General features: G+C 42.7%; 1 protein-coding gene across 31 annotated transcripts in view; it reads left to right on the forward strand.

The window, feature by feature from the left end:
- Positions 1-23,856, forward strand: part of WDR59 (WD repeat domain 59) — a 126,283-nt gene that overhangs the window by 36,019 nt on the left and 66,408 nt on the right. For all 31 annotated transcript variants that reach the window (XR_014059179.1, XR_014059180.1, XR_014059177.1 and 28 more), the window contains 9 exons: positions 1,417-1,573; positions 4,931-5,010; positions 6,022-6,154; positions 6,288-6,412; positions 8,327-8,491; positions 11,545-11,640; positions 11,796-11,952; positions 12,619-12,688; positions 20,436-20,589. Coding sequence is in view for 27 of the 31 variants with exons in the window: in XM_081508676.1 (XP_081364802.1) it covers positions 1,417-1,573; positions 4,931-5,010; positions 6,022-6,154; positions 6,288-6,412; positions 8,327-8,491; positions 11,545-11,640; positions 11,796-11,952; positions 12,619-12,688; positions 20,436-20,589 (1,137 nt within the window). In the remaining 4 variants the exon portion in view is untranslated. The remainder of the gene's footprint in view (positions 1-1,416; positions 1,574-4,930; positions 5,011-6,021; positions 6,155-6,287; positions 6,413-8,326; positions 8,492-11,544; positions 11,641-11,795; positions 11,953-12,618; positions 12,689-20,435; positions 20,590-23,856) is intronic.

A 23,856-nucleotide genomic window follows, 5' to 3' on the forward strand; every position in this document is an offset into this window, starting at 1 on the left:
CAATGAGCCGTTTAATATTTGTGTGGCCTTGGACAAGCCACTTGATGTTTTTTGAGTAATAACTCCTCCTGAGTCAAATATGAATAGTTTTTAATATGCCTTGCTCTTTTTTTTTTTTTAATTGTGATAAATTTCACTATTCTTTAGTGTCCATTTCGGTGGCATTTACTACCAGTACAGTATGCTCTCTCTTTGAAAAAAAGCCATGTATGAAAATGTATAAACCATAAAATGCTGCAAATGTAGTGGGTAGGCTCTTATCAAACTTCCATCTTTTTTGCCACATTGATTGCTGCTGATCAGAGATGATATATTTCCTTCAGTGTCAACTTGAAAGGGAGCCCGGGGGTGAATAAAGGTTCCTTTATACATCAGGCTGTTCCCTGGGGCGTCGTGGAGTGCAGAAGGTAATTGGGATATTAACTGGCCTTCACATCTGGGAGCATTTGGGAAGAAGTCAGACGTTGTTCTTGTGAATTGAAATACTTCTCTGGATTAATATGTTTGCTTTGAAAAATAAACCGAAAAGTTCGGAGTGCTGCCAGGAGAGCAGGCGAAGATAAGTATGCTCTTAGGTGGCTGTGGTTTAAGAACAGAGTCTGCATATCAAGCAAATGGGCCTCTTAGCTACCACACAGATTGGGTGTTGAGAAGTGGAGTGTGTTAGTCCTGAAACTGAAAGGTTTTCCTTTGAAATGGGTTTCCCTGGTGGCTCTGACGGTAAAGAATCTGCCTGCAATGCAGGAGATCTGGGTTCAGTCCCTGGGTCAGGAAGATCCCCTGGAGAAGGGAATGGCAACCCACTCCAGTATTCTTGCCTGGAGAATTCCATAGACAGAGGAGCCTGGCGGGCTGCAGTCCATGGGGTCACAAAGAGCTGGATGCGACCGAGCCACTGACACTCAATTCTTCTGAAAAGCTGTGGTCTTGGGGGCCGGGGGAAGGTGCTCTTCACATGGATAGTGTGCTTCTGGTACTTTTCCACAAGGCAGGGCTGTTTGCTGTCCGGGGTCACCTGCAGTGTGCCTTGTACCCTCATTCCAGGAAAGCACTCAGTAACTCTTAGAGGGTCCGGTGAGAGGAGCCAAAGTGGGAAACGGTGTGTTCCAGGGTGTGACCTCCAGAGCCATTTGCTTATTTTACATTCAAAAACATTCTTCTCCAATTATTTGGCTTAACTTTATCTTTTACTTAACTATGGTCACTTCCTTCAGTAAAGAAAGAAAAGAGAAGAAAAGCAAACGAAAAGTAGACGAAAAGTAGACGTTAACTTAACATCTACTTAATGTTCCCCAGGTGGGTTGGGGCCTGCCATCATCTAATTTGTGTAAGTGAGACGAGAACTCCAACCTGGGTGACTCAAGACTCAGCGGATTCCCCCCTGAATGATGCCTGCTCTTCCCGTTCTCACCGCAGCCTTTCAGCAATGGGTTGGTGACTGTGATGGTTCCCCAGCTGCGGAGGGAGAACAGCCTGCTCTTGTGGAATGTCTGTGACTTGAACACCCCGGTCCATACCTTCGTGGGCCACGATGACGTGGTGCTGGAGTTCCAGTGGAGGAAACAGAAGGAAGGTGGGTGGGAGAGAGACCGCTGACCCGTTTCCTCGAGCTCCCGTCAGGGTGGGCTTCGTGACCGAAGGGGAGGATGTGGAAACAGGGCTGGCTTCGGAGCGGGAGTCAGGGTTCCCGTGCCTTTAGACGTAGATGGGTGATAGGGTGTGTGAGTGTGATTCTCCCCCAAGCCCATCTTCTTCTCTTGTGTTCTGTGCAGTCTCTCTCCTGCCTGGAAGGGGCTTCTGAGAGGTTGGTAGCTTTGCTGTTGGGTCACTTCTAGAGCTGAAAAACTCCGGGGTCACCACACCCTGCTCTTGCACCTTCCCCCTCTGTTGATGAGGGAGATGCAAAGTCATCATCAGTACCACCCACCACATATTCCCCGTTCTCTTCACAAACACAGAGGGCTGTTCCACCTCCCATCCCCTTGAAGAGAGGTCTGGCCCTGTGACCCACTTGGCTCCTGAAACAGGAACAGGGTAGAAGCTTCTGGGTAGAAGCAGTAACGGCCAGTGTGCAGTTACTCTCCTCTGCCTCTGCCGAGGCACATGGTAAGTTTAGCTGCAGCCCCCCTTGTCTTGAGATCTTACTGCCACGCTCTCTAAATGTTCTCCAGACCACAAGTAAATTTTGTGGCCTTTCTCTATCACAGAAGGAAAGCCCCAGGCAGTGGAGTGGTCTTTAGTGGACCTGAGATTAGAGCAGACATCTTATCCCAACTTGTTTGTGACCCTCACAAGCCTCTTCCAGGATTGTTTTTGAAAGGACTCTTTTGATGATCCTCTTAATTTTCCCATCTTCATTTCTATAATCTCTCCGGCTTCTAGAAACATGAGGCTGCTTGGTCTCTGTCCCGTCAATTTCCATGCTTGACTTCAGCTTTCAACACATTCTCTTGCACTTTGCCATAGAAAAGAGATGACAGAGTTTCCCCATGATCTGACAGGGAGAGGTTGGCCTGTTGTTTTGGATTGCAGTAAAAAGTATTTAGCAATCCATTTTCAGTTGTCTGTGTCATCTGTAGGCTGGCAGGGTGAATTGTATAAATTGGGGCTTTTCTAGCCAGTAGTGAAATTTTGCAGTACAAGTTATAGGTGTTTTTTTTAAAACTCCTTTTATTGTGAGATACCTCATGTACAAAATTGCATAAAATACGTACAGTTTATAAAGTGAAAGTCTGAGTAACTACCACCAAGGTCAAGAAGGAGAACATTGCTAGAACTCAGAAACTTCCTGATCACAATTCTTTCCCTTCCCTAGAGGTAAACACTGTCCTAACATTTACAATATGATTTCTGTTTTCTTGTTTATAGTTTTACTACCCATCTCGGCATCCCTAAAAATAGTTTCGGTTTATTTTTTTGGAACCTTTTATAAATGTAATCATACTTCATGCATTCTTACATTTTATTTCTTTCTCAACCTAATGATATTCCGTTTTATTTTTACTGCCATGTCCTCTTAGTCATTTTTTATTGGCCTGCCTCAGACTTTGATGTTCATTTTCACTGTGGTGAAGGAGCTCCAGAGGTAGGAAGAGAATCAGGATGTTGTGGTCCATGGAAAAGGATGCTTCGTGAAGGAAGCAGAGGTCATTGGTTTCAGATTTTGCTGAAGGATCTCCATGCAGAATAAGAGAGAAGCACTTAATTGTGTAAATAGGTATAAATAGAAAGCCATATGATCACTAAGAGAACAGTTCCAAAAGCACATTGAGGAGGGAAGCCTGATTATAAGACAGTAGAAACAGAGGCAGCAGGAAGTGGTTTTGTGAATGAGGTTGCCTTCAGAGGCAAGGAGTAGACTGAATTCATTGGCAGAGGCTGCTTCCCTCTCGATTTGAAGGCATGGAGAAGACGAAAAAAAGGGAGTCTATAGGAAAGCAAAGGTCTTTTGAAAATGGGAGGGAATAGGGCCAAAGGCCCAAGTAGAGGAATTGGGTTTAGAAAGGAATTAGGCATAACTTTTCTTCAAAATCAGAGACATGAAAAGAGGCTGGAGGGGACTTGCTTGGTGCTCCAGTAGTTAAGACTGTGCTTCCAATGCAGGGAGCGCAAGTTCGATCCCTGGTCAGGGAACTAAGATCCCACATGCCTCGTGGCTTGCCCAAAAAAAAGAAAAGAGGCTGGATGTAGAGTCAGAAGATTGTTGTTATGAGCATGGGCTGGATGGTGGGACTCATGACAAGCAGTAGCTCAGAATACTTAACTGTCTTGATTGTTGTACACAGGAATGTATTAAAACATTGAGTGAAGGCTTGGTTGAAGGCAGTGACAAAGAGAAGGAACTTTTTTGGTAAACTTTTATTTTTGTATTGAAGTGTACCTGGTTAACAATGTTGTGACAGTTTCAGGTGGACAGCAAAGGGACTCAGCCATGCATATACAAGTATCTATTCTCCCTTAAACTCCTCTCCCATCCGAGCTGGATTTAAGTGGAGTTCTCTGTGCTGTACAGCAGGTCCTTGTTGGCCATTTGTCTTAAATACAGCAGTGTGTACATGTCGATCCCAGACTCCCTAACCATCCCTTCCCCCCATCCCAGACAAGGAACCTTTGCCCCTCACTGTTCTCTGCTGTCTCTGTTTCCCCATCCCTAAAATGAGGGAATCGGATGAAATTGTTTCTAGATTGTTTACCCTCTGAAGATGACTATAAAGAAGATTCTGGATACTACAGAATTACCCTAAAATGTCCTGATCTTTCATAAAGCTCTTTGAGAAACCACCTTGAACCTTGTTAGAGTAATTTCCTTTTGACTAGCCCTATTGTGTGGAAATACAATTCAGTTAAGACTATTAAAGATCGATTATTTCTTTTATAAAGAGATGTGTCTCTTTAGCAAAAAATTCTTTTAAACAGTAAGATGTCATGATGCATTTAAAGCAATACATTTTACAGACAGCCTGTTCATCCCCAGCTCCTCTGGAGCAGAAAAGGAAGAACATTTGTGGAGGTGAAAGTTCAATGAGACCTTAAATTCTAGCATCACTCTTCACCTGCTAATTTGCCAGCTTTTATTTCACTTCATTTAAGGTTCTGCTCAAATGTGACTTCCTAGGAGAAGTCCTGTCTAAAAATAGCTCTCCTTTCTCTAACCGTTTATCCCACAGTGTTTTTTTCACAACACTATCACTACCAGACATGATATTGTATGTTTGTCTGTTTCCACCATTTGAATGTGAGATCTGTAAAGACAGAGATTCTTGATTCATGTTATAGTCCTAATACTTAGAACAGTGCCTGGCATATAGGAGGTGTTCCATAAATATTTGTTAAATGGACGAATGAATGAATGAATCTCCCTCCGTCTCCACCTGTAACAAATTTGATGTTGAATCCAAAAACATCAGGATTCTTATCTGGTGATTTCCAGGGTCCAAGGACTACCAACTGGTTACATGGTCACGGGATCAGACCTTGAGAATGTGGCGGGTGGATTCCCAGATGCAAAGGGTATGTATTCAATGCTGCTATGGAAGAACGTTAACTGGATACGCCAGAAACTTAAAAGATTTGGTAGTTGCAGAAATTAGAGGATACGTGATTGCCGTTTAATACATACTGGCTGGTTGGCCAAGGGCTTGGGTTTGCTACACTGAGGCTTTGAGGTCTTCAGGAGCCAGCTTCAGTATCAGATCTTCAAGGATGCAAAGCCTCTGCATGTCTTTTTCTCCTCTTGCCCTGGTCTAAGACAGTGTGGGTTAGAGTACTGAGAAGGTAGCCTGGAGCATCGTTTTTTTCTCTCACAAATGGGCTAGGAAATCTACCCTGGCACAGGGCAGTGTTCCGAGTCCTCCATGTTCGTCAGCAACACCAGTTATGTGAAGCCCTTTCCAGTTTGTGCCCCATAAATTGTATCTGCTGTTAGATGAAGCACCGTGGTCCCAGGTGTGAACTGCTTTCGTGGCCCTCACTTTGCTCTGCCCCATTACGGGGTTCTGTCTTCTCATCCAGTGGCGAGATTCCTTGAAGGTGGGAATGATGTCTCACTTATATTGTATCCCACACAGTGCTCTATATACAGGGGATAGAAAATGCCAAGACAGATTTGCTAAACTGCTTAGTACCAAGTCACTTTTGAGCATTTTGGTCAAACATCATCACCTTACTGCTGTTTAAATTTTTTTTCTCCAGAAAGTGCCAGTTGCTCCAAATGCTTTTAAGTAATATTTTTGCTCTTGGCTGGCTCGATAACTCCATCAAAGCTTGAAGTTTAAAAGGTTTTCTGAGATTTTCAAAAACTATGAACCTGATAAAACATTTTCTGGGGTAGAATAATAGTCTGTTTTCCTGTGTATTTAACCAGGGAGAGTTGGGGATGGGCAAAACCCATTTTGATTGTATAGGCTTGGGGCTGACATTTCTCTCCTTTGTGATTTCCATTTTTGGAGTCATAACTCAGCCAAACATGACAATCCTTTCCACTGACTTCTCTAGACCCAGATCCTCTCCCCTCTGTTGCAGCTTTGTGCCAATGACATCTTAGATGGTGTTGATGAGTTCATTGAGAGCATTGGCCTTCTCCCGGAACCAGAGAAGACCCTTCACAGCCAAGACACAGATCACCAGCCCAACTCCAGCCATGGGGAAGAAGAAGGTAATTGGTCACACTGATGGTCTAGGTTTGGTGCCCCTCTCTGCATCTCTGAGTTGTGGTAAACACCCCAGAACTGCTCTCTGAATCCATCTCAGAAATGTTTTCCAACAAGTGACTCTGTTTCTCCTGCTAGTCTTAAAGGAAGACCCCCCAAGCAGTCTCCTGGAGGAGAAGAAATCAGAGCAGCTGGGCCTGCCTCAGACTCTGCAGCAGGAGTTCTCTCTGATCAACGTGCAGATCCGCAATGTGAATGTGGAGGTGCTCAGGTTTTCTGTCTCACACTTGCGGTTGGTAGCCGAGGGGACTGTTTCAGCCATGATTGGGCTAGCAAATGGCTTTGCTGCTTTAACATGGAAGTTTCTGTCCTTGCTTTTTTGTTCCCTAGGTTTTGTAAGGAAATAATTAACTGTTAACTGTTAGTTGTTCAGTTGTGTCCAATTCTTAGCAACCCCATGGACTGTAGCTTGTCAGGCTTCTCTGTCCATGGAATTTTCCAGGCAAGAATACTGGAGTGGGTTGCCATTTCCTAGTCCAGAGGATCTTCCCAACCCAGGAATCGAACCCCTGTCTCTTGCATCTGCTGCATTGGGAGGTGGATTCTTTACCACTAGTGCCACCTGGGAAGCCATTCCCATCTATTCTAAAGAAAGAAATGTTTTACAAAGGCAGATTTTTCCCCCCCTTACGCTATTGTTTTCTCATAAGATTAAATAAGGGATAAACGGGTGCTCGTATGTCTTAAAATCTCCTTAGATGCTCCAGCACTTCATTTCACCCTATGTGAAGGTGCTCAGATCTGGGAAGGTTTAGTGTTTTGGCGGAGGCTGCTGGTCAAGTGAATGGCGGGGCTGAGTTTGGAAGCCAACCTCCTTATTCTCCAAGGTTCTTTGTGCTTGCCTTATCAGTTGGTTATTTCCTTGGTGGTTTAGATTCATACTAAGAAGGTGACCCAGCCTCTTTGTTCATTTAACTTGGAGAGGTTAATTTACATTTTTCCTTTAGGGCAGGTATTGAAACACTTGGCTTCAGAGAATTGAGTCTCTGTGAAGGAGTTTTAAAACTTGATTAATTTTGCTTTTGCCCAGATTCCATTAACAGTAGGCCTGGGTCTGTGCACTTACATAGTTGTCTCCTTTGGCCTTTAAAACAGCTCTGAAGTAAGTGGTCTTATCCCCACTTTACAGTTGAGGAAACAGAGACACTAAGAAATGACATAACTTGTCCGAGGTGAGCAGGTATTTGAATCCGAGTCTCCAAGTTTCCTGCACGTGTGGCTCTTTTCACCATCCCATAGCTGCTGTCTCTAGTTGGCACTACAAGAAATCAAAAGAGACAACGGACTCTTTGGTTGATTGGTTATCTCGGGCAACTCAGTTTCTGTTCCCTCTGTCCCAGCTGAGAGCAGTTGGGATATCCAGTGATCTAGTCCAAGAAGGAGATTTTGATTGCTTTCCCAGGACTGCTTTTTAGAAATTACTGGAAGGGACTTCCCTGGTGGTCCAGTGGTTAAGACCCCGTGCTTCCGCCGTGGTGGGCACAGGTTTGATCCCTGGTTGGGGAACTAAGATCCCACATTCTGTGAGGCACAGTCATAAAACAATCTAGAATAAAACAGAATAAAATCACATACCACAAAATTCACCCTTTTAAAGTGTATAATGTAGTGGTTCTTAGTACAGTTGCAAAACCATGATTTACAAATCATCACCACTGCTACTTTCCGAGCGTTTTTCATCATCCCCAAAGAAATCCTACATCCCTTAGCAGCATCTTCCTATTTCCTTTCTCCCCAGCACCTGATAAACACTCATCTTTTTTCAGTCTCTATGGATTTTCCCAGGAGTACTTTTAACTTGAGTCAGATTTTTAACATCTTCCTGCTTTGTTTTCCCATCTCAAAATAAATATAACAAGTTGCAGCGTATCTCACAGCTTCGAGATAAAGCTTTTCTAAGTCAAAACACTTTGAGCTTATTAAATCAGTGCTAAAATTAAAAATCCATTTTGAAAATGAGTTGTCCACATGTTCGCTATTCATTTGTCTTGGGAGACTCTCTCCCTTGACTCTGTTACCAGCAACCTAGAGCATTCCGTTACCTTATTTAAACCCGTTTGCCTCTGAAGACCTTTTGCAGTTCCTCTCTAAAGCAGCTCTTGATTTGTCCCCCGCAGATGGACGCTGCAGACAGGAGCTGCACAGTGTCTGTGCACTGCAGCAGCCACCGCGTCAAGATGCTAGTGAAGTTCCCCGCGCAGTACCCAAACCATGCGGCCCCCTCCTTCCAGTTCATCAACCCCACCACCATCACGTCCACCATGAAAGCGAAGCTGCTCAAGGTGGGCGTCTGTGTTTGCAAGTTCTCCCTGATGCCCTCAGGGTCTGAGTTGAGTAGTAAAGTTGAAAGAAAACACCTTTGTTAAGATTTGGACGTCATCTGTCCTTTCTCATGTCAGTGTTAACAGTTGTATTCTTTTTGTGTTGAAAATCCTGAGTGCTGTTTCTTAATCTCTTTGGGTCATGGACCTACCTCCCTTGAAAGTCTAATGAAAATCATAGACCCTTGTGCAGAAAAACTGGCACAGATGTTGCATGTAACTTCAGAAATAGTGCATGTAAATAACAAGCAGTTCTGTAATTGCATATAGTCTGCTCACAGATCTCATTAAAGCTATGAGATCCCGGGTTAATACAATACAACTTCATTTATTTGGAAACTATAGGCAAAATGTATTCTGAAGCTACAAGATAATTTCTAATCAGAAAAAAAAGTACTTAAGGTCATTAAAAAAAACCTGTTCCATAAGAGGAGAGGTTGTCACTTAGAGTGAGACTGGCTTGCTGGACAAGTTGGGACAAGTTAGGTGGGGTGTGTGATATGACTGTGGTGCCTGAATGAAGGGGAATAGCCTTGTTGCAGGAGGGGGGGCCCCTTCCAGGGCCCGAAATTGGGCTCTTGTCTAACACTCAGAAATGAATTGTCCGAGAGACACTTGCTGACAAAGCAAGAGATTTTATTGGGAAGGGGTGCCTAGGCAGAGAGCAGGAGGGTAAGGGAACCCAGGAGAACTGCTCTGCCACGTGACTTACAGTCTTGGTTTTATGGTGATGGGATTCATTTTTGGATTGTCTTTAGCCAGTCATTCTGACTCACAGTCTTTCCTGGTGGTGCTCATGTTGTTCAGTCAAGATGGATGCAGCAGCGAGAAAGATTCTGGGAGGTGGTCGGACACGTGGTATCTCCTTTTGACCTTTCCCGAGCTCTTCCGGTTGCTGATGGCTTATTAGTTCCATGTTCCTTACCAGGATCTCCTGTCGTAAAACAACTCATGCAAATGGTTCTATGGTACCTGGCCAGGGTGGGCAGTTTCAGTCCGTGTGCTTCCCCTAACAGCCTGGCTTTCATCTTGACCCGGATAGGTTCAGAAATTTGATATGTCAGTTTACACAGAGCTGATCAGATGGAATCCTCATAAAAATGCCCCTCGAGCTAGAATGATATGCCTGAGCAGCATCACATGTGCAATCAGTGAAAATGTCCTAATGACACCAGCTTGACCTGATTGCTGTTCATTTTTTGCCTGCTGCTGCTGCTGCTGCTGCTGCTGCTAACTCGCTTCAGTCGTGTCCGACTCTGTGCGACCCCACAGACGGCAGCCCACCAGGCACCCCCATCCCTGGGATTCTCCAGGCAAGAACACTGGAGTGGGTTGCCATTTCTTTCTCCAGTGCATGAAAGTGAAAAGTGAAAGTGAAGCCGCTCAGCCGTGTCCGACTCTTCGGGACCCCATGGACTGCAGCCTACCAGGCTCCTCCGTCCATGGGATTTTCCAGGCAAGAGTACTGGAGTGGGGTGCCATTGCCTTCTCCCATTTTTGCCTAGTTTGTATTATACTCACTTGATTGTTCCATCTTCTTGGGGTATGATAGGTAACCAGGAAACTTTTTAAGCATAGTAAGAGTCTCTGAAATGCTAATTACTCAAGTTTTGTGATACTTGACATCTTGTCCTTGGAATCGGAACTTTTCATTGCCTCGTTTGAACATACAAAAAAGATTTTTCTGTTGGTATAAAAATGATAGGATAAGGAAGTGTTTTAAAGGTCTAGTTCAGTGGTATCCAATAGAAATGAAATGTAGACTGCATGTAATTCTCAATTTTCTAGTAGCCATCCTAAAAAAAAAGTAATAGGTAAATTAATTTCAATAATATTTTTATTTAATGTAGTATATCCAAAGTGTCAACATATCAACATGTAAGCAATATAAAAATTATTGAGATAGCTTTCTTTTTTTTCCTTCCTTTCTTAAACTAAGCCTGCAACTTTTGGTGTGAGTTTTGTGTTTACGGCATGTCTTGATCCAGACTGGCCACACTTCATGTGCTTGGTAGCCCCATGTGGGTAATGACTTCCGTGTTGGACAGCCGAGGTCCAATTTACATGCCTGTCTTCAAGTGTGTCGGAGAAGGCAATAGCATCCCACTCCAGTACTCTTGCCTGGAAAATCCCATGGATGGAGGAGCCTGGTAGGCTGCAGTCCATGGGGTCGCTAAGAGTCGGACACGACTGAGCGACTTCACTTTCACTTTTCACTTTCCTGCATTGGAGAAGAAAGTGGCAACCCACTCCAGTGTTCTTGCCTGGAGAATCCCAGGGACGGAGAAGCCTGGTGGGCTGCCGTCTATGGGGTCACACAGAGTCGGACACGACTGACGCGACTTAGCAGCTTCAGTATGTGTATGTCAGTTTATATCTATAGCATGTACTTTAAAATGTCAGATTTTATATTTTTAAAGGATCAAAAAAAAAGATACTTTCTAATTCTTACTAAAGTGAGATCTGGGAATTCGCTGGCAGTCGAATGGTTAGGACTCCATGCTACCACTGCCAAGGGCCTGGGTCAGTCCCTGGGTGGGGAACTAAATCCCACAAGCCACAAGCGCAGCCAAAAAAAAAAAAAAAAAAAAGATGGAATCTGTTCCCTCTGTCATGTATGTGTCACTTTGAACAGTTTTCGGTTCAGACTGGAGGATGTTACTTCTGAGTGGTACTGAGATTTCTCATGGAGGAGGGTGGGGTCAGGAGAGAGCCAAGGAGTAGAATTCACTATTAGGGAAGAATGGTCATTCTATTACAAGAAATGTGCCATCTCAAAATCAGCATGTGTGCGTGCCCTGGCAAAGGAAAGGGCTTCTGGAAGAGCACTCACAAAGGAGTCTTCTCTCTCAGCCTCTTTGGACAGGTGGAAAGCAGCGTGTTGTGTTGGCGGCCTCAGACACAGCCACACTCTGGTCACCGAGCATCACTGCTGCTTCCAGTGCTTCTCACAATAAAAGCAAGTCAGGAGGAAGAATGTTGCTCTTCTTGACTGTGTTTTGTGCCTTTTCTAGATCCTGAAAGACACTTCCCTGCAAAAAGTGAAACGCAACCAGAGCTGTTTGGAGCCCTGCCTGCGCCAGCTCGTCTCCTGTCTCGAGTCTTTTGTGGTGGGATCCTTGTTACCTACGTCTGTCTGGGGCTTTTGTTTCCTTTCTCCTTCCTAAAGTCCTGGGCTCCCTGATCTTGTAATAATACATCCTATTTTGTAATTCATCTTGAAGACCGATGATGGGTTTTAGTCTCTTTGACTTTAAAATTTCAGAACCAAGAAGACAGTGCTTCCAGCAACCCCTTTGCGCTCCCGAACTCTGTCACGCCACCCTTACCAACGTTCGCCCGGGTGACCACCGCTTACGGATCCTACCAGGATGCCAATATTCCCTTTCCTAGGACGTCAGGGGCCAGGTTCTGTGGGGCAGGTAGGTCTTTTTTGCTTCTCTGATTATAGATTTTGAGAGAAAGAATGTCTATATAAATAAAAATTTCCATCAGGAAATTTTTGTTAATTTCCTGAGAACTCAAAAGATTGCTGTCATGGTGTTATCTGAGGTGGATTGGCATTTGCAGACATATTCTAAGAATGTTTAGAAGAATTATGGTCTTAACTTTTTTCATTCTGATGAGTGTGAATTTGAGTCTTGACTCAGAATATTGAGAATGTATATAGGAAACATAAAGCACCTGTGAAGACTTTTCCAAACCACATACCTCCTTGTCTCTCCTGGATCCTAGAGATTCTTTTTTAGGGGGGCGCTGCACTGGGTTTTCGTTGCAGCACACTGGCTCTCTGGTTGTGGTGCCTGGGCTTAGCTGCCCCAAGGCATGTGGGATCTCAGTTCCCCAACCACCCACATCCCCTGCATTGGAAGGCAGATTCTAACCACTGGACCACTAGGAAAGTCCTGATCCTGGAGATTGTGATCTTTGTCTTAAGTATGGCTGCAGTCATCAGCCCGTGCAACTTAAAATACTGTCTTATCCTTCAAGTATGTTGATGTAGACAAAAGATTAACCAGTACTGTCGTAGGATTTCCCATGATCAGCTCCCTGACCTTGATGTGCATGTGTGATGTCTCCTTTGACAGGGTACCTGGTGTATTTCACAAGGCCCATGACGATGCACCGAGCAGTTTCTCCTACCGAGCCTACTCCACGGTGAGTGGGAGATGCAGGCATAAGCTACATTCATGGGCTAGAAGTGAGCAGACACGTGGGAACTGGCTTTTGGACAGTTTGTGTTAGTTATCAGCAAGTGCTCATTATAAAATTTATTCCCAGAAGATTAAGGTTAATTAAATTGCACCTCTGCATTCAAATGGATATATCTTTCCTTTTCTCTTTTGCTTTTCACTTCCCCTTTTTTCACAGCTATTTGTAAGGCCTCCTCAGACAGCCATTTTGCTTTTCTTTTCCTTGGGGATGGTCTTGATTCCTGTCTCCTGTACAATGTCACGAACCTCCATCCATAGTTCATCAGGCACTCTATCAGATCTAGTCCCTTAAATCCATTTCTCACTTCTACTGCATAGTCAAAATGGATTTGATTTAGATCATAACTGAATGGTATAGTGCTTTTCTCCATTTTCTTCAATTTCAGTCTGAATTTGGCAATAAGGTGTACATGATCTGAGCCACAGTCTGCTCCTGGTCTTGTTTTTGCTGACTGTATACAGCTTCTCCATCTTTGGCTGCAAAGAATATAATCAATCGGATTTCGGTGTTGACCATCTGGTGACGTCCATGTGTAGAGACTTCTCTTGTGTTGTTGGAAGAGGGTGTTTGCTATGACCAGTGCGTTCTCTTGGCAGAACTCTATTAGCCTTTGCCCTGCTTCGTTCTGTACTCCAAGGCCAAATTTGCCTGTTACTCCAGGTGTTTCTTGACTTCCTACTTTTGCATTCCAGTCCCCTATGATGAAAAGGACATCTTTTTTGGGTTATAGAACGTCTTGTAGGTCTTCATAGAACTGTTCAACTTCAGCTTCTTTGGTGTTACTGTTCAGAGGATAGACTTGAATTATCGTGATATTGAATGGTTTGCCTTGGAAACGAACAGAGATCATTCTGTCATTTTTGAGATTTCATCCAAGTACTGCATTTTGGACTCTTGTTGACTATGATGGCCACTCCCATTTCTTCTACGGGATTCCTGCCCACAGTAGTAGATGTAATGGTCATCTGAGTTAAATTCACCCATTCCAGTCCATCTTAGTTCACTGATTCCTAGAATGTCGATGTTCACTCTTATCATCTCCTGTTTGACCACTTCCAATTTGCCCTGATTCATGGACCTAACATTCCAGGTTCCTATGCAATATTACTCTTTACAGCATCGAATCTTGCTTCTATCACCAGTCCCATTCACAACTGGGTGTTGTTTTTGCTTTGGCTCCATCCCTTCATTCTTTCTGGAGTTATTTCTCCACTGACCTCCAGTAGCATACTGGGTACCTACCAACCTGGGGAGTTCATCTTTCAGTGTCCTATCTTTTTGCCTTTCATTACTGTTCATGAGGTTCTCAAGGCAAGAATACTGAAGTGGTTTGCCATTCCCTTCTCCAGTGGACCACATTCTGTCAGCAATCTGATCCTCAGTGATCAATGCAAAGAAATAGAGGAAAACAATAGAATGGGAAAGACTGGAGATCTCTTCAAGAAAATTAGAGATACCAAGGGAACATTTCATGCAAAGATGGGCTCAATAAAGGATGGAAATGGTAGGGACCTAACAGAAGCAGAAGATATTAAGAAGAGGTGGCAAGAATACACAGAAGAATTGTACAAAAAAGATCTTCACAACTCAGATAATCACAATGGTGTGATCACTCACCTAGAGCCAGATATCCTGGAATGTGAAGTCAAATGGGCCTTAGGAAGCATCACTACGAATAAAGCTAGTGGAGGTGATGGAATTCCAGTTGAGCTATTTCAAATCCTGAAAGATGACGCTGTGAAAGTGCTGCACTCGATATGCCAGCAAATACGGAAAACTCAACAGTGTCCACAGGACTGGAAGAGGTCAGTTTTCATTCCAATCCCAAAGAAAGTCAATGCCAAAGAATGTTCAAACTACCGCACAGTTGCACTCATCTCACACACTAGTAAAGTAATGCTTAAAATTCTCCAAGCCAGGCTTCAGCAATATGTGAACTGTGAACTTCCAGATATTCAAGCTGGTTTTAGAAAAGGCAGAGGAACCAGAGATCAAGTTGCCAGCATCCGCTGGATCATCGAAAAAGCAAGAGAGTTCCAGAAAAACATCTATTTCTGCTTTATTGACTATGCCAAAGCCTTTGACTGTGTGGATCACAATAAACTGGAAAATTCTGAAAGAGATGGGAATGCCAGACCACCTGACCTGCCTCTTGAGAAATCTGTATGCAGGTCAGGAAGCAACAGTTAGAACTGGACATGGAAAAACAGACTGCTTCCAAATAGGAAAAGGAGTACATCAAGGTTGTATATTGTCACCCTGCTTATTTAACTTCTATGCAGAGTACATCATGAGAAACGCTGGGCTGGAGGAAGCACAAGCTGGAATCAAGATTACCGGGAGAAACATCAATAACCTCAGATATGCAGACGACACCACCCTCATGGCAGAAAGTGAAGAAGAACTAAAGAGACTCTTGATGAAAGTGAAAGAGGAGAGTGAAAAAGTTGGCTTAAAGCTCAACATTCAGAAAACTAAGATCATGGCATCCGGTCCCATCACTTTATGGCAGATAGATGGGGAAGCCGTGGAAACAGTGGCTGACTTTATTTTTCTGGGCTCCAAAATCACTGCAGATGGTGATTGCAGTCATGAAACTAAAAGACGCTTACTCCTTGGAAGGAAAGTTATGATCAACCTAGATAGAGTATTAAAAAGCAGAGACATTACTTTGCCAACAAAGGTTAGTCTAGTCAAGGCTATGGTTTTTGCAGTGGTCGTGTATGGATATGGGAGCTGGACTATAAAGAAAGCTGAGCGCCGCAGAATTGATGCTTTTGAACTGTGGTGTTGGAGAAGACTCTTGAGAGTCCCATGGACTGCAAGGAGATCCAACCAGTCCATCCTAAAGGAGATCAGTCCTGGGTATTCATTGGAAGGACTGATGTTGAAGCTGAAACTCCAGTACTTTGGCCACCTGATTAGAAGAGCTGACTCATTTGAAAAGACCCTGATGCTGGGAAAGATTGAGGGCAGGAGGAGAAGGGGACGACAGAGGATGAGATGGTTGGATGGCATCACCGACTCAATGGGCATGGGTTTGGAAGGACTCCGGGAGTTGGTGATGGACAGGGAGGCCTGGTGTGCTGTGGTTCATGGGGTCGCAAAGAGTCGGACACGACTAAGCGACTGAACTGAACTGAAACTGCACCTGAGATGAGATTTCTACTGTTAAGTTACTACTGGGAGGAAATGCTTGATAAAAGCTGATAAAAGTTTGCTTGTCAAAACAAGGCAAATGCTGTTTTAATGTGCTGTCCCCCTATTGCTAAAGTATCATCTGAATGTTAAATAAAACTAGAAAAGTAGCAAAAGAGATTATTTATAGTTCCATAATACTAATAGGGTAAAGTGTACGGTCTGGTGGCTTAGATGGTGAAGAATTTGCCTCTGCATTGCAGGAGACCCGGTTCAATCCCTGGGTCGGGAAGCTCCCCTGGAGAAGGGAATGAATGGTTACTCACTCCAGTATTCTTGCCTGGAAAATTCTGTGGACAGAGGAGCCTGGTGGATATAGTCCATTGGGTCGCAAAGAATTGGACACGACTTGAGCAACTAACACTTTCACATTTTTCTTTCAACACTAATAGGTCATTCCTAACATTACTACATATGTGTGGTAGTGTATGTGGATGTGCAGCCAACCATCCCTAAAATCTATCTATAACCTTTATTATACCAGAAAGAAACTTTGAATTCCTTAGGGGTCACCCTAGTTCCCAAGTCCCCCATTCCTCTAGCCCTGGGCAAATGCTTATCTATTTTCTGTCTATAAATTTGCCCAATTCTGGACAGTTCATATAAATGGAATTATATATGTGTTCCTTTGTTGCTGACTCTTTTCTCTTAGTATATTTTTAAGGATCATACATGTTGTAGCCTGTATCAGTTATTTCTTTTTATTGCCAAATAATATCCATCACATGTATATATACCATATTTTTTTTATTCACTCAGACCAGTCACAGACATTGGCATTCTTTCCACTGTTTGGCCATTACAAATAATGCTGCTATGAACATTCTGTACAGATTTTTGCGTGGATATTTATTTTTTCATTTTTCTTAGGCATATACCTCAGAGCTGAATGACTGTATCATATTGTAAATTTTTTTCTTAATTAATACACTTTATCTTTTAGAGCAGTTTTAGGTTCATAGCAAAGTTGAATGTAGAAAACACATATCCCTGACCCCATGCGTTTACAACATCCCCCATACTAGGTTTTTTAACTTAAATATTATGCCATAGACTTTTGGTTCTGCAGTGTGATGACCAGAATAACTTGGAAACACTCTTGCTACAAACGCCTGGTTATATGGTATAATTAGCAGACTTAATAATGAATGGCTAAGCTCACAAGAAAGAAAGTTTATGAGCAGATGCTACTGCTGTCCTGGGAGTTTGCCCGTCTCTGCAATAACCCAGGCAGATGAGAAATTGGCCCCACAAGAACTGGGAGTTAAATGCCAGAGAAGCCCCTTCATGACACCAGGTTCGTTATTCGAAAGGCTGCACTAGAAAACAATCACCTACTCTTAAAGGGAGACCGCAAATATCCGTATCTGAACTTGGGTCAGCGGGAAGATGTTCCAATTAGAACATTTTTCCTACTAACAGTTTTTTGCTGAGGTATAATTTTGGGTACACAAATGTGAAGTCTGTGCGTTGATGACCAGCATCCAGATCAGTATAAAGCATTGCCCTCACCTCTCCCTAGAAGTTCTCTAGTCCCTTTACCTAGAGGAAACTACTCTTCTGCTTTCATCACTGAAGTTTAGTTTTGCCTGTGCTTGAACTTCAGCTGTATAGAATCATGCAGCATATAATATTTTATGTCTGGTTTCTTTTGCTCAACTTAATGTTTTTGAAATTGATTTCCACATTATTGTGTGTATCAGTAGTTCCGTTGTATGAAAGTAATATAATTTGTTTGTTAATACTCCTGATGATGGACATTTGGATTATTACCAGTTTTTATTTTTATTGTGTGTAGACCTACACATACAAGTCTTTTAATGTACATGTGTAATAATTTCTCTATCCAAGAAAGTAGATCTCTAGGTCATAGGATGCGTGCCTGTTTAATTTTATGAGAGTTGCCAAAAAGTCTGTCCCTCGTGGTTGTGCCATTTTATACTCTTTGAGCAATGTTTCAGAATTCTGGCTATTGCTAAACTTGGTGGTTTTAGCCTTTTCAACTTTAGCCATTGTGGTGGTGTGTAGTCGTAGCTCATTGTGCCTTTAACTTGTGCTTCCATGGTAATGACTAATTGTAATAGACTGGCAGCTCTTAATATGCTTCTTTGGTGTAAGCTGTAACCCCCCTCCTTGGTTACCTTGCAAAGGTTCCTGTGGGCCCATTAGTGGTCCTGCTTAGCCATTGGTTGATGCCTTATTGGGCCCCTCCCTCAAGCGACCGTCAGTGAGTGACTGGTGGTGGTCCTGCTCAGCCATTGGTTGGTGCTGCAGTGGGCCCTCCCCCAAGTGACCAACTGTCAATGAGTGACTGTCAGTTGGTTCATTCAGCCAACAGTCAGTGGTGTGGTGGCCGTCAGGCTGGGAGAGGTAAGAGGCGGATCCCAGTCTTCTCCCCGGAGCCCTTCAGCTCACCCACTGGCCTCCGGCCCAGGCCTTGAGGTAGCAGTGAACCTCTCCGCTGTTCCTGCCTCTGTGATCTAATGTCAGCCACAGTCCGCGGAACCTGACCCCCACCGTTTGGGCAGCCTGAGGGCCTGTTGGGTCCTGGGCTCCTGACTCCCTCAGCAATGACAGCTGGGGACCTGGCCCTGAGGGAGCCACCAACTGAACATACCTCCTCTTAGCCAGGACCTGGGCCCCAGAGGGTGAAAGTTTTGCGGAGAGACTGTGCTCTTTCTTGTCAGAACAGAGAATAACGTTTGTCTAGTAGATAGTTACAGGAATGTCGTTACCTGACCTCAAGAACACAGGATCTGACGCCAAGAAGTTTGCAGCAACTGACCCCTCCCCTCCCTCACTTTTCCTATAAAAGAGCTTTGCTGAGAACTCTCGGGAAGTTTGGGGCTTTTAAGGGACGAGCCATCCATCTCCTTGAAGGACCCTCAGCAAACCTTTCTCTGTTCCAAACTCCGACGTTTTGATATTGCTTGACCTCGCTGTGCATCGGGCACATGGACTTGCGTTTCAATAACATAATGGTTTGTTGTTTAGTTGCCAAGTTGTGTCTGATGCTTTATGATCCTATGGACTGTAGCCCACCAGGCTCCTCTGTCCATGGGATTTTCTGGGCAAGAATACTAGAGTGGGTTGCCATTTCCTTCTTCAGGGGATCTTCCCAATCCAGGAATCAAACCCATATCTCCTGGATTGGCAGGCGGATTCTTTACCACCGAACCACCCGGGAAGCCAGCATAATGATGGTGAACAGCTTTCATGTGCTAATTGACCACTTGGTTATCTTCTTTTGTGATGGGCCTGTTCCAGTATTTTGTCTAGTTTTTTTAGATTATGTTTCTTATTATCTGTTTGTGGTAGTTCTTTATCCATTCTGGTTGCAGATCCTTTGCTGGCCTAATCTGTGACTTGTATTTCTCCCTCTTTAATAATTTTCATTTATTAGCAGCATTTAATTTTACTGCAATTCAGTTTATCACTTTTTAAGTGATAGGGTTGGTGCTTCTGTGTCTTGTCTAAAAAAAAAAGTCTGCCTACCCCAAGGTCGTAGAGATATTGTGTGTTCCCTCTTAAAAATTTATAGATTTAAATTCCTTATTTAAGGTCTATAATTAATCTTGAATTAATTTTTGTGTATGATGTGAGGTGGGGGGGTGAAAGGTTTTTTTTTGTTTTCAGTAGAGATAGTTGTTTTAGATATATATGTAGCACTACTTATGGAAGGCATTTTGCTGTTGTCGAATTTGCATTGGTACCTTTGTTGAAAATCAATTGACCATATGTTTTGAATCTATTTCTGGACTGTATTTTCTCTTTGATTTGTTGGTTTCTTCTTATGCCAACGTTACACTGTTAATGTAGGTTTGTTTAGTAAGTCTTCAAATCTGGTAGTTAGGTCCCTTAACTTTATTATTCTTGTATAGGATTGTATAATTTCTGTAAAAATAGAAATCAGCTTACTGGTTTCTACAAAAAAAAATCTGCTCATGTTTTGCTTGAAATTGCATTAATTCTGTAGATCAATTTGGAGAAAATCAACACTTTAACAACATGAAATCTTCCTGTCTATTAACACAATATATTTCTCTGTTGTTTTCAGTCTTCTTTAATTTCTCTCAGCAATATTTGTGTTTTCAGTGCACATCTTTAAGTGTATCCCTAGGCATTTAATGTGTTTAACGCTATTGAAAATGCAATTTTAAAAATGTTTATTTTCCAAATGTTTGTTTTTGATATAAAGAAATACTATAGATTATTGTAGATTGACCTTGTATTTAAATACACTTACTAGTTTAAGTAGTTTACAAATTTCTTTGAATTTTCTGTGTGTATAGTCATAGAAACAGTCTCTGCTTCTGCAGATAAAGCATTTTTCAGTTCTAAAATTGCTTTTTGGCTCCTTTTTGGAGTTTCCATCATCCCTGTTATATCCATCTTTCCCTCCTGATTACATCAAGTGCTAAGAATGGCATCACTTAGAACCATGAAAAGATTGAAGAAGCCAGTATGGATAACCTTGCCTTTTCAACCACAGATCTCTCTCGGCCTTGTCTGCCTATCACACTGGCTTGATTGCGCCCATGAAGATCCGCACAGAGGCCCCTGGGAACCTCCGTTTGTACAGTGGGAGCCCCACGCGCAGTGAGAAGGAGCAGGTCTCCATCAGCTCCTTCTACTACAAGGAGCGGGTAAGCAGCTGAGCCATGGCCTTTGATACTTATCCCTTCCCTAGACTCTTGTTCTTGGCCTCCCTACCTACCATGCGCAGCACCTATTAATAAATTAGTGATTCCCCCTGTGGTCTTTCCCTTTCATACTTAGTGTGTTAGAGAAAGACCATTGGTTTCTTCCTTTCAGTTGGTTTTAGCTACTGTAAATTGTATGGGTATGGGAGAGTGGGTGACTGGTTGTTATAATCCATACTCTTCCCTCCCTTTAACCTTGTCTTTGTGATCCCCGTTCATGAAGTCGATTCCCATCCTCTCAGAGTCACATAGCTTCAGGTCTTTCTGGGTATTCTGATGTTTGTTAGCAAATTTCTGGATGCTTCAGTAGGCTTGGTATCCTAATATATTTGGAACTTCATAGTTGTGGGAAGTTTTAAAGTTGACCTCTAAGAGATTTTATACTTTTAGTAAGTCTGCACTGAAGTACCCATTTGAATGGACTACTTTATACAAAAATCACCTGAAACTGTCTCTTTCTGTTTCTGACTTCTTAAGGAACTCACTGTCCCTAAAGTAGCTATTAAGCTGTCAGAAACCTTTGGTGATGAGAGTGTAGAGAATGTCGGCAGAGCGTGGGAATGATTCTGAGGACTTTTTGTGTCGTCAGGTTGAGTCTGGCTTAAACTGGCTTTTAACTGACAAGATGTATTAGTTGGTTACCACTGAGTTACTCACAAACTCAGTCCTTAGTAATGCTTTGTTGCTCTCTCCTGCTAATTGAGAAATGATAGATTGACTATAGTTAAAATTTGTGTTTTTTGAATTGAATTATTTAAAATAAAACCCGAATTTCCAGCAAGTGTTAGAGGTGTCTTCACTTCAATTGCAGTGTAGTGTCTCACCTTCTTGGTTTGCGAGATAGTTGGCTGTCTCTGACTTGGTCAGGTCTTTTAGGGTTGTATGTGACAAATGAGTGGCAGGAAGTGATGCCTTTGAGACATGACTAGTCTTGGGCAAAACCTTCAGTCAAATATGGAAAATGATTTTTTGTTGCCTTTCTGGCCAACTCCGTAGTCCCCTTCTTTGCATCACTGATGGAGTTCTCCACCGTCCCCCCACAACCCAACCCCCACAACTGTCCATGGCCCTTCTTAGAACACTGTTGTCTTCCCAGGTGCTTTACATTCAAAGAATTTTTTTTCTTTTTCTGCAAGCTAGCAGGTAACTGGTGAGATGCTTTGATAAATGGATTGGAACTAAGGCATTTTATTTTTGATGTAATAGCCAAACAGACTCACGGTTGGATAACTGTGGGAATTTTCTTTAGCATCAGAGCCAGGTTGAGGAGATCTTTTAGTCAAAAAGGCAGTTCTGAATTCCCTTTCAAATCATACCACGCGCTATTCGTGTTTGGGTTCAAGCTGGGCAGCACAGATGGACCAGCACTTTTGACCCATGATAGTTTGTAAAGGTTGTGTTTCAGCAAGATAACTCCAGTTCCAAGAAGGGCCTCTCCTAATGCAGAAGCATTTGTAAACATATATGTTTTTGATGGTCTGGCCTCTTTTACGACAAAAGCCATAATCATGAAGAGGGAATAAAGGCTCGTAGATAACTAGTTACCTCTTATCAGACAGGATCTGACATTTCAGATTGGGGTGATTCCCAGTGTGCTACTTCTCCCTAGAAAATGGGCCATTGTAGTCCTCTAGGATGATATAGTAAGTGGTCTCTGAATTATATTTCAGACAGTGGCCAAATAGGGAGAGGTAGTTTTATTATAATTTCATATGAAACTATTGTGTTGATGTATAACATGTACAGAAAAGTTTGCAAATCATTGGTATATATTTCAGTGAATTAACAATCACACAGGCCAGGAAATAGACTATTCTAGGAACTCTAGAAGCCCTGGGGGAGGAAGGCACATTTTAGTGGATGACATATAGTAATTATTAAGAAACTGCTGATATTTAAGCATTTTTGACCTTAAGAAAAGGTTTCATGGGGTTCAACTTAGTAAGTTAAAATCAGTTAGTAATAACTGGTCAGGCAGTTATTTTGTGATGAATCTGAAATAAATTCATAAATTCTCCTTTGAAGCTTGTACACGTCCATCCCATTTACATGGGGCATAGGGGAGAAATTAAAGGTATGAAATATGCCACAATATCATGCATAGACCATCTTATCGTCCTCACAGAGGGTGATAATGGTTTTATCCCTCAAGGAGTATTTTCTGATTCTTGGTGTCTAGTTTCAAATGTCAAATCATATCACTTTTATTACTTTCATCCTGGGAACGATCCCAGTTTACTAAATTTTTCTGCGCTTGTCTTCATTTTTAGCCCAAATTTTATCTCATACATACTTTTATTCTTATTTAGATCTCTACACCTGAGGGCTTTAAATGAGTAAGAATAAAGGAAAGGAATATAACTGCATTAAAGTATAGCATTGAAGGAATTATAGAGTATTTTGGAGATTGAAGAAAAAAAAATCTCTTAAAGCTGTTGGGGACTAGTATTCATTTCTCTTGTTTTTGTGTGTTTTTAACCTTCCCTGCTTAGGTCATCTTGTTTTATCACCCAAAGGTTCTCCATATGGAATTCCAATGTTCACTCTTAAAATTTTTTTAAATGTGAGAGAGGTTTAAAAAAAAAGAACACGGTAAATTTCATAAGAAGTTAGAAAGCACAGAGAGATACTCACTTTCATTTGGTAACTGGACCATCTATTAATAGCTGATGAAATACTGTTTATTCTTAGAGTAAATCAGAAGGCCCAGAACCTAAGATAAACATTAGGGATTGCCCTGTAAACATTAAAAAACACTCGCAGCCTCCTACATTTGCGTCAGTTGATGTCACTAAAATAGCTTTAATGTAAATAACGGAGGAGGTCCTGAAGTTAATGAATAATTTCTGATTTCCTGAGACAGTGTGTGTGCTCCCAGTTTCACACTGATGCTCGAGTTGTTAGCAAGAGCCTTCCTTTCCCACAGGCTCTCGCTTCCTCGTGGTACCCTCCAGGATGGTCCTGGAGTCCCAAGATTGAAACTCCAGTCTCCCCAGCGGACCCCAGCCACACTCCAAAAGCAATTCAGTGTTGAGTCTGTTGAGGAACTTCTTCCTGTTTAGGAATGAGAATCTTCTCGCGCATACATGTGCTCTTGAAGGGGAAGCAGAGTTCTCCACCTGTTTCTTATGATCTTAATTCTTGTAGGAGAACCACAGGTCTCCATTGTAGTTCCTCTGTCAGAGATATGTGGACATTAGTCTCCTGATA

This window comes from Giraffa tippelskirchi, chromosome 7 (genome assembly GCF_054371585.1).
Source record: "Giraffa tippelskirchi isolate mGirTip1 chromosome 7, T2T-mGirTip1v1.2.pri, whole genome shotgun sequence".
Classification (NCBI taxonomy): domain Eukaryota; kingdom Metazoa; phylum Chordata; class Mammalia; order Artiodactyla; family Giraffidae; genus Giraffa; species Giraffa tippelskirchi.